At 42.2% G+C, this 10,891-nt stretch overlaps 1 protein-coding gene across 1 annotated transcript in view; it reads left to right on the top strand.

Annotated features, from left to right (window-relative positions):
- Window positions 1-2,148: 2,148 nt before the first annotated feature.
- LOC123503449 overlaps window positions 2,149-10,891 on the top strand; it is a 17,068-nt gene continuing 8,325 nt past the window's right edge. The window contains exon 1 of the mRNA XM_045253212.1: window positions 2,149-2,259. Coding sequence (XP_045109147.1) covers window positions 2,149-2,259 — 111 coding nt within the window. The remainder of the gene's footprint in view (window positions 2,260-10,891) is intronic.

Genomic DNA, 10,891 nt, shown 5'->3' with positions numbered 1-10,891 from the left:
AAAGAGTATTTTTCGTGTCGATAATGGAGAAAACTTGTTAAAATGTCACTATAATTAAAGAAACATCCTTAAAACAGGCCACAAGTCACGGACACGGGGCACTCTGACTGGATATGGGTTAAGGAGACACTTACCTCATTAAACACAAACAGAACTTACTATTCTACTGTTCTAATTAACGCCACCAGTACCATGACGAATTTCCATACTCATTCTCCTTAATATTTGGTGACTTTATACAGCTTCAGTAACTTAAGTGGGGGATTTAAATAGTAAAGACGGTAGCTATTAATCTCCCCTTCATAGACCCTTCCTAATGCCAATAAAATGGTCTAATCTTACACAAATCTCAAGCTAAAAATGTGTCTCAGTACTGAAGAGATTAACTTGAGTAACACTATCATTAGCCAATCCTCTTCCTTATCCTACATTAAACACACACACTATCACCGCACTGCTCTGATTAACTTGAGTAACACCTAAACATCCTCCTTTCCCCGTCACTTAACATCTCGCCAAATAATACTGCAGCTTCCTGTTACCCCACACTGCTGTGATTAATTTGAGTGACAAAAACCCGTCCTCCCTTCCCAACGCATTTCATCACCAGTCAACCCGTTCCTCTCATGCGCAAGCAGGGACTGTATGCATGAGGAGCTGAAAAATACACGTGGAAAGCAGGACATGTAAATGGAAACCTGCAATTTATGAAAACGTGCCAGTCGAAATAACGTGAAAGGCAGCAATGTGGACAGAGGCGTCTATAAAAACAGTAGTGCTTGTCCAGTTTCTTTCCTCACCCCTCCTTCCACACACACATACACATGAAAAATAAGGAAAAAAGGTTAAATGACATACACGTATAAGAACATCTGATTTTGTACTGGAAGTTTGTCAGAAGCACTATATACTTGTTGATTTACTGTAATGGAGAGAACACACTCACACACACACGGAAATGTATGCGTGTCAGAGAGAGAGAGAGAGAGAGAGAGAGAGAGAGAGAGAGAGAGAGAGAGAGAGAGAGAGAGAGAGAGAGAGAGAGAGAGAGAGAGAGAGAGAGAATATTCGTGTTCATTGATCTACTGTTTCATACGCCGCAACAACGAGATCATATGGAAGAAGAGGAAAAGAGGACGAAGAGAAGGAGAAGAAGAAGAAGAAGAAGAAGAAGAAGAAGAAGAAGAAGAAGAAGAAGAAGAAGAAGAAGAAGGAGAAGGAGGAGGAGTAGGAGGGAAAGGAGGAAGAGGAGGAGGAGAAAGAGAAGAAAGAGGAGGAGGAGGAAGAGGAGAAAGACGACGACGACGAAGATGACAGCGATGACGATGAGAAAGAACGAACAAAGAAAAAACAAACCGAATGAAAGGAAAACAAAATTCCACTGAGAAACGAAAGAAACAGAAAAAAAAAAATGAATAAAAAAGAAAAAAAAACATGAAAAAGACAGGAAGCTTGAGAGAATCAGTGAAAGATTGGATGAGCATAGAAACACAAAAAGAAAACGGAAACAAACTCATAGAAAAGGAGGGTAATGCAATGAAGGTAAAATAACAAAGACGAGAAAAGAGAGGAGAGGAAAGGAGAGGAGAGGAGAGAAGAGATATTCATTAAGGAGTGTCATCTAGCCGGCTGCACATCTCACTTTACCCCCCCTAGTCTTTGAGCCAGCGGCAGATTATTCAGCCTCACTCTCCTGAGATTTAGGGTCACTGCATCCTTCCTTCCTTTCTTCCCTCCTTCCCTGTGACTCAGCCTGAATGTTAACCTGCATCCGGGGTGTTCACTTGCTGGCTCTACATAGGAGGGTAAATTGACCGGGTGCTACGTTTCCCTGGCGCCCAGAAGCTTTAATTGCAACTACAAGGGAACGGCGATAAACCCAGCAGGCGTCTGACACCCTTGAGATGCGGAGAAAGAAGTCAGATAGGAAAAACGAGGTGAGAGGTGAGAGAGAGAGAGAGAGAGAGAGAGAGAGAGAGAGAGAGAGAGAGAGAGAGAGAGAGAGAGAGAGAGAGAGAGAGTAGTAACAGGAAAGGGAGACGGGTGGAAAGGTGGCAGGGAGAGGAAGGAGAGGAGAAAGAGGCAGGCTGACGGCTACAGTGTCTCTTCCTGGCCGGCCATTGTGGGAGCAGCGTGGCAGGAATAACAATGGTGATACACAATACTGGCCCATTAGCAGACACAGGCCTGGGATTAGCCGGTCCAGAAGACGAAGAAACTCTCACAGCCTTCGCGAGCGTGAGGACACTGCCGGAAAAAGTGTGGTGAGGCGCAGCAAGAATTTCTAATCAGGAGAGGCAGAGCGAGATAAAGCTGCCGCCTTCAGGTAGTAAATTGTTCCTTCCAACCATTCACCTGCTCATCTCTTCTCCCTCGTCAACACATTAGCTACAAAGGGCAACAACCTGATTACTAACAATTCTCTTTTTTTCAAGTTCTCTTACAAATATGGTCTGTATTTTCAAACGTTTCAGTGTCTTTAGCGTTCTCTTATGGAAATCACAATAGTCTTTAAGCAGTTGTTCTTGGTTTTAGAGATGGTTTAACCTATATTATCAATAAATAAACATTATGATCTGACTAATCATCTTTGCAGTCTTAGAATTTCGTTTTTATGATACCAGTGTTTGAAAATACGGGCCCATCTGTCACCAAAAGAGGAAAGTGTTACATAGTATCCTTTAGTACTTATCGTTTTAGTAGCCTTTAGTGTTGTTGGTTCAAAATTGTTCTATAGATAAAGGACACTGGAAATGCGAAAAAAAACCTTCGTATATATCAATTGAGTTATCATGTGCAGTCATATTGCTGATGCTTCAAAACTTAACGTCAAAGTTGTAATTGAAGCAACGAGATAGGGAGGAAAACCTGTAGATTATTAAAGTTGAAGGAGGCGGCTAGAACCATCCCCCTCTCACACCAAGAATAGACAACCATAAACAAGAGAGATGGATCAGAAAATCGAGACAAATGTTGAGGCTGCACCGGCTCACCTTAATGTAAGTCCCACGGCTAGTGCAGCTCCACTGGTCAATTTAACCTTCAATTTGACAAAATAGCGTTCCTTTCCCTTCTCAATTACAGTCATTTATAACAGCAGGGACGCAACTTTCAGCCTAACATTTCCTTTCATTTTTTTCACCAAATTCTTGTTGCAGAGGAATACTGTTGGTGTCCATTTCAGACTTGCCTCAATATCATTCTTCGCATTTAGATGTCTTCACTGATTCACGACTGCCGAGTGAAAGTAGAGGAAGTGATATTTAGAGAAACAAGAATGTAAATGGAAATAAAGCAGTGTTTCTCGTCTCCGTCTATATGTTATGTAAGTAAAACTGGATCACATCAACGGGAAACTTGCCATACGTAATGATGGCAGGAAGACCTTCAAGCAAGAACATACAAAAATCCAGCACACAAAAAAATATACCACATAAGGAGCTCACTTTGTTTTATGGAATAAGTACTTAGTGCAACGATATGAAATGCCTACATGGTGTAACAATGGTAACACAAAAGGATGGGCCGAGTTTTCCCTTCAGCCCCCTCAACTCTCCCGCTTTGAAGCACACCAAAGCCTGCTGCTCGCTCTTTTTTCATTTTCCCTTTGTGCCTCTCGCCACCCTTATATGAAAAGAAACTGGATCGCGCCATTTGTACGGGGAGCTTCATGCTCAGCGCACATCGCTCCCCGGTGAAAGAATTGAAATAGAAGGTAACTTTTGGGTAGTGTATTGTTCATATTACGTTTGGGTGTTGTATTATAGATGAAACGTTACCGAATTGTCAAAGGCTTAGACAAGTAAAATCTTTGGTGTGTGTTTGACGCATTTATAACTAAGTCTAACATCACAAGTGGAATCAAAATATAAAGCATTATTTTCATTAGCGGACCGAATATCTCACCACATAACGACATTATTTATTCACAAGCCTTAACATAGCGAGGATACCTTCATTAATTCAAAACTGTGGTACTGTGAGTTCAAATAATTAATCACCAATGCTACGTGTTCATCTATATTCAATACACTATTATCACATCTACAGCAACATTCAATTCATAATCATCATACCCAGCGTGTCTGGAAACCGTCTTCACTGGTCTCCAACAAGACTTTTTTTCCTTTTTCTTCTTGATTATATATGAATGGTCAACAAGACGCAGAAAGGCATACAGATAAGCACCACACAGTCAAGTTGGTTCAGTTCCCACTTTTGAGAGATGCGCGTCCTCAGTGAAATCAATAACTAAGACAGCCTGCTAAAGAGAAAATGTGCCAGGGGGAAAAAATGAGTGGTAGAGAAGAGCAAAGAGAGGGAACGGAACAGTCTGAAGGGGGTAAGGGATGGAGAGCCGGTGTGTATGCCTGCGTCAGAGGCAGATCTTCCTAATGACAGCTCCCATGAATATAGAAAAGACAGACGTCGCTTATCATGGCATAAGAATATAAGAGAAAAATATGGAGAACGTAATTTATAGGCGATAGTGATCTCCCTCCCTACGCTCCTCCCGGTAGTCCTTCCTCACCTCTTCCCTGCCGAAATGTTAATCACCCTGTGAGTCAAGTAGACTTGTGGTTGCTGAGATAATTAAGAGTAAATATGAGCAAACCTACATTTACTTGTCATTAGTTGATGTCCTCCACATGTATAAAGATTGGTATCGCATCTTTCACGAATTTTGGAGGTATTAATATTCTCGTTGTTTATGACAAAATTATATTTGTGTTCAAGACGTTTTTGCATTCCCTTTCGAGTACCATTGATATTCTCATTCCCCTCTTGTTATGGCAAATATAATAAGGTTTTTGATTCGTTTAAAGTGTTTGAAGTGTTTGAAGATTCACGTCTAAGGAAAGTTTGCACGAAGCGCAACAAGAGAAACAAATATTCAGAAGAGATCGTCTGTTTTCATTAGCATCACAATGAATGATCCAAGAGAGCACCATTTACATTAATGACTCGTTTATCCGCTTCGTGAGGAGTGCGAGTGTCTTGCAGCGCGTGGTGAGTGTGTTGCATTCATCTTGTGTGATAGACGACCATTTTAAATCTTTTCGAGCGCCATACGGCACAGCGATGGTCTGCTCTCACTCACTGCCAGTGGTAGCAGTTTTGTTGCATGATTGTGCACCACAGCTGGTTTCACTCATCACTCGTTGCTCATCAAATTAAAGTTCAGATTTTGCGCAGAAGTGTTCTCCATACCACTGAGCCAAACCCCTTTCTGTGTCTTCCTCCTTTATCATTAACAGATTTAAGTGTCAAATTATATTGCAATCAGAAATAATGAACATGCTATAGTTGTCCATTACTATCATCATCACCTCTCATACTGCTGCTGCTACCGATACTTTTGTTCTGCCACCACCACCGCCACCACCACTGCCAACGCTATCGCCACCACCATCATCGTCGCCACAGCCACCGCCACCACTACTCGGAGCAGCGCGTCACTCCACCCATATGAACATCAATTTGCTCCGGTGATTTCATTCAGGCGTCGTCTCCTGTGCCCTCCTTTCCCGCGTCTACCACAGTCCTCTTCTCGCCGATTTCCAGCTCTGTCCATCACGTGTAATGGTTCGTACCCGCCAGTAGGAAGCACCGTCCTGATTCTTGTCATCCCTGAGCATTTTTCTTCCTTCCTTCGCCGCCGCCGCCACTGTGTACATAAAACTAGAGATGATAAAAAGAATAATCTCAGAATAGAGAACGCTCTGCCGTTTCCGCTCCGCCCTGCACTACGTTTTCTTTAGTTGTTTACATACAGCGTTGTGGCGCTGCTCCCAAGGTGACGCCAGGCCTCGCCTCTCCACTCCGTCACTGCCGAACCGCTGCGTGTTGAGCTGTGGCATAACGCAGCCTTAGTCCCTGCGGTTGTGACAGTAATGATGCCTCTTCAGTTTGAGCAGAGGCCTCTATAGATCAACATGACCTGACGGCCATTACGACCCACTGACTGGGCGAGGTGACGGACGGCGGCGGCAAGCTTAGGGCGACGCGGCGCTCCGCCACGATAATGGCCCGCTGTCAGTCGGCGGGTCTGCATTCGGTTCGGTGGAGTTCCCGGAGTGGCAGGGCGGCGTGGTGCCATCTCAGTCGTAACACTCTATTCAAGGCGGAGGAAAATGGTGACTTCTTGAACGTCTCCGCAACAAAGCTTTCTTTAATTTTTCAGATTCCCAGTACCGCGTTGTACACTAACAATGAAAGATCAACTCAGTGCTATATCACGTCCAACGCCAACCACCAACACCGACTCGCACCGCCGCCATGTTATTCAGGCCAGGATAGCGTGGCGGGGATTGATCAGCCTTTCCTCCCTCCCAGACACACCATCCCTCTACATAATTCCCTCTCGTCGGCTGAAGTTGCCTGACACACCTTAAACAACTCTCGCATATAGGATCTGAGGTTTCGTTTTGAGTTTCTACCCCCCTTCTCTCTCTCTCTCTCTCTCTCTCTCTCTCTCTCTCTCTCTCTCTCTCTCTCTCTCTCTCTCTCTCTCTCTCTCTCTCAGGGTCACAGCCCAGGTGATGCTGCGGCCATTTAGTTGAGAGTATCATCTTGGGTCTCATAAACCCTAATGACACGGGATCCAAGGACTTGTTGCTTAAGTTCCTCTAATATCGTGGAATCCAAATAAATATCAAACACACACACACACACACACACACACACACACACTTTCAAACACTCACTACTGAAATACATTTGCCAAGCCTGTGCTACAAAAATACAAAGATTCTGATCGCTTTCATACATCCACGACTTTTGTTTACAAGTCTTTATGTTATGGTGGTTTATTACAGTTTGGTTTGTTAGTTTATGTTATGTTTGTTGTTTCCGGTAGTGATGGTGGTGGTAATGTCAGTGAGTCGTGGTTATGATAGTAGTAGTAGTAGTAGTAGTAGTAGTAGTAGTAGTAGTAGTAGTAGTAGTAGTAGTAGTAAAAGTGAGGAAGTTATGGACATTGATTGTTAACGGAGGTTGCTACACTTTCCACCAGCTGTAATAACTGCACACGCACTCTCTCTCTCTCTCTCTCTCTCTCTCTTGCCATCCCTACCCTCCTTTCTGTCTTCCTTTAACTGGCGGCCGGCATGTATCCAGCACTTACGACAAGCCTGGCAGACAGAGCAACAATCTCCTCGGGGCACACAGGAATACTACAATACCTTCAAAACCTTCCTTGCTGTTTTAAAAGGTAAGGTGGAAATTAGCAAACCTTTGACCTTTTTATACTGTGATTCATTTGCCCTTACTTGTCATGACGGCAGTAGTAAGACAGTAGTAAGACAGAAAGACATGGTGAACGCAGGATTTTGCACTATTTCGCATTGATGACTATTTTCCCATTTGATTTTATATGTCAGTGAGTTGATGTGTTACTCAAGGGTACAATTTTAATAGTGTTTTCATTCCATTGTCTTTTCTTTCCCGGTAGAATAGAGATATTTCCCTCTTTGTCATACTTCAATGATGATTTGGTGCTGTTTATTTAATGTTGCAGAGAGAGAGAGAGAGAGAGAGAGAGAGAGAGAGAGAGAGAGAGAGAGAGAGAGAGAGAGAGAGAGAGAGAGAGAGAGAGAGAGAGAGAGAGAGAGAGAAATGTCATGCTCGTAGGATGGATGCGATTCAGAAACTGTCAACAAGTATTCCTTCAGGGTGCGTTCCTGTGGCGGGGTTTTGGAAAGGGAGGAGGAGGAGGAGGAGGAGGAGGAGGAGGAGGAGGAGGAGGAGGAGGAGGAGGAGGAGGAGGAGGGACAGAAGACGACTTGCCGACTGCATGTCTCAGCCTATCACCTTTGGCCGCATTGAAGTGACGCATTGCATATATCCTGCTTTTATTATGATAATATTTTTTCTTTTAACCTGAGACTGATACCAGGAGAGCACGGCAGCTGCTCTTTCCACATGTAACACTCTTGCATGGAATCCGTATCTCTAAATGTATTCTTCTTAAAAAAATATGGAATTTCGCAGCCTTTATATTCATTCAACGCTATTCATTGCACACTGTCACTTCACTCTAGAAATTGAGTCTTTCAACAGCGAAGTAGTCTTGAGTTATAAGGCGATGAGTACATCTTATCGATGGCCGACAGTGTTCACCTCCAGATGCCAGAGGCGCTGAGAATGACTGGCTTCTTTGCAGACATGAAACACACCACGCTAGTTCAAATCATAGCAAAAGCACGTGATGGATCCTTCCCTTCGACTGAGAACTGTTTAGCATCCCGGCAAGAGCATCGCTGCGGTAAGAAGACGCCAAAATGTCCTACTTAGAAAAAAAAAAACCCGTTAAGAAAAGACGATACGAGATGAAAAATGTGCCCCAAAAGCTACGCGAAGTATGATGGAGGGAGGGAGTGAGAGATTTACGCGGTCCATTGTGGAGGAAAGATAGTGTGACGTATGGGAGAGGGAGGGAAGAAAATATGGAAAAAGGAAGGAAGCAAGAAGAAAACTATAGAAAAGAAAGGAAAAGCAGAGAGAAAAACGTGTTCTTTTCAGCTGTAAGATAACTGGATTCTGATATTCATGGTACTTGTATTAAAAAAAATTAAAAAAATATTCGAAGGAAGGAAGAAGAAAACTAGAAAAGAAAGGAAAAGCAGAGAGAAAAACGTGTACCTTTGAGCTGTAAGATAATTAGCTTCTGATATTCATGGTACTTGTATTAAAAAGTAAAGAAATAAAAAAAAAAGCTTTATTCGAAGGAAGGAAGGAAGAAGAAACCTATCGAAAAGAAAGGAAAAAGAAAAAGAAAAACGTGTACCTTTGAGCTGTACGATAACTAGATTCTCATATTCATGGTATTTGTAATAAAAAAAAAGTAGAAAAAATAGGAAAAAAAAATTAATTAACTTCATTGCATTTCTTCGATTCAGCGCAGATTCTAACGTCAGGCACAGAACTTACGATGATACAGTAAAGGGAAAGGTTCAAGAAAGCGACGATGAGTAGAAAATTATTCGATAAATCTGGAAGGAGAAAAGGAAGGAAGTAAAAAAAGGTGTCAGCGGTGCATGAGTTACAATGAGGAAGAGATATGAGAGGAGAATGGGAGTGCAGAGTGAAAGGGAAGCTGTAATGAAAGGAGACAGAATGTGTGATAGAGGAGCGCCGAGATCAGAGTTTGAATACGAGGAGGAAAAACGAATGAGGATAAAAGCGAAAAAAAAAAATAAATGTGAAGTTTGGAAATGCAATCCTGATATATGTAGGGAAAAAATATATTGAGGCGGGTTATCAAATAATGCCGACGCAAAAAAGTAAATAAATAAAAAAAAGTGTTATAATTACGACTGAAATGTATCAACAGTATATAATGAATAGAAATGAATAACAAAAATAGTAATATATAAAATAGTTGCCCTGTGCAATTATCATTAAAATTCATAGCAGTTCTTTTTTTCTTTTTTCCTTTTTTTTTTTTTTTTTTTAGCAGTGTACATATATCAAGTTTGCCAGGATCACATCTGCATGAAGCTGAATATTTATATAAATTTACGTAGTATTTTCCTGCCCCGACGTACTGCATTATTCACGCGATTCACTGTACAATATTCGCACTTAAAAAAGGCTTTCCACACTTAAAAAAGGCTTTCCACTTTTCCTTTCATTTCTTCATTTTCATTTGTACAATATTCACACTTAAAAAAGCTTTCCACTTTTCTTTTCATTTTCATTTGTAGAATATTCACACTTAAAAAAAGCTTTCCACTTTTTTCATTTTTTTTTTTCATATCAGTTTCTCTGCAGCTCGGTACAAATTTCCCTCGTTAGCTTTGATATACTTAATTTGCAGCACAGGTGAACGTACAGTCGTGGCATGAAATCAGGTAACATTCTGCGCTCACGTCCATTGAGTTTCATGTTCTACGTCAACCTTAAGTCCCCTGATCTGCCAACTAATAAGAGGAAGCCTGAGGGAAAGCACTAAGCACTGTAAAAACAAGAAAAAGAAGAAGAAGAAAAAAAAAAGGAGTCCACGATGCTGCCACACTTACTCACGTGCATCCAACAGTTAAAAATGGCAGATGTACATTTTCTTTTCTACTTGCATGATTCCTACTGCTTTTCTGCCTATACATGCATTTCGGCCCTTCTTTCTACCAGGGGGAAAGGAACAAGGGGTGCCACAGGGATACGGTCAAGTAGGGAGAGTGATGAGTGGATGGCGTTGGCTGGGGAAGGGTTGGGTAGGGAGCGGCAGGGTGCGGTGAGGTGCAGTAGAGCAAGTGCAAACATTCTACTTCCTGGGTTGACTTATTTTTGCTTTTCACTGTCTGAGTGTCTCTACGTGCGTGTTTTGTGTGCGTGATGAACCGAACAATATACATCAAGGAAATGCTGTGTTCTATTCCTTTTCAAATCATTTTTATGCCGTGTGTGTGTGTGTGTGTGTGTGTGTGTGTGTGTGTGTGTGTGTGTGTGTGTGTGTGTGTGTGTGTGTGTGTGTGTCATCCACTTTATTTTGTTTCCATATTCTAAATCGACCGAGACACATAAATATTACCCGATCGTTTATCATTTCTTATTTCTTCGTCTTTCCAGGATAATGGTGTGTTCATGTGTGTTATCAGTCCCATCGGCGAGTGGCATCCGGAGCGTGGGTGAATGGCGGCTCTGAACGCTATGGTTTTCAGTTCACTTCACATGTCATCTGATTACCCGAACCAATTGATGGAAAACTGCTTCAATCAGACACTATTGTTGGCATCTGATTGCATATCACGGGGAATTAGATCTGCTTAAGGTCCACTGAATCCCCAGGCACAAGTCCTCTCTGTGTGTGTGTGTGTGTGTGTGTGTGTGTGTGTGTGTGTGTGTGTGTGTGTGTGTGTGTGTGTGTGTGTGTGTGTGTGTGTGTGTGTGT

The sequence above is a fragment of the Portunus trituberculatus genome, chromosome 14, assembly GCF_017591435.1.
Source record: "Portunus trituberculatus isolate SZX2019 chromosome 14, ASM1759143v1, whole genome shotgun sequence".
Classification (NCBI taxonomy): domain Eukaryota; kingdom Metazoa; phylum Arthropoda; class Malacostraca; order Decapoda; family Portunidae; genus Portunus; species Portunus trituberculatus.
This window is presented reverse-complemented; position numbering and strand designations above follow the sequence as displayed.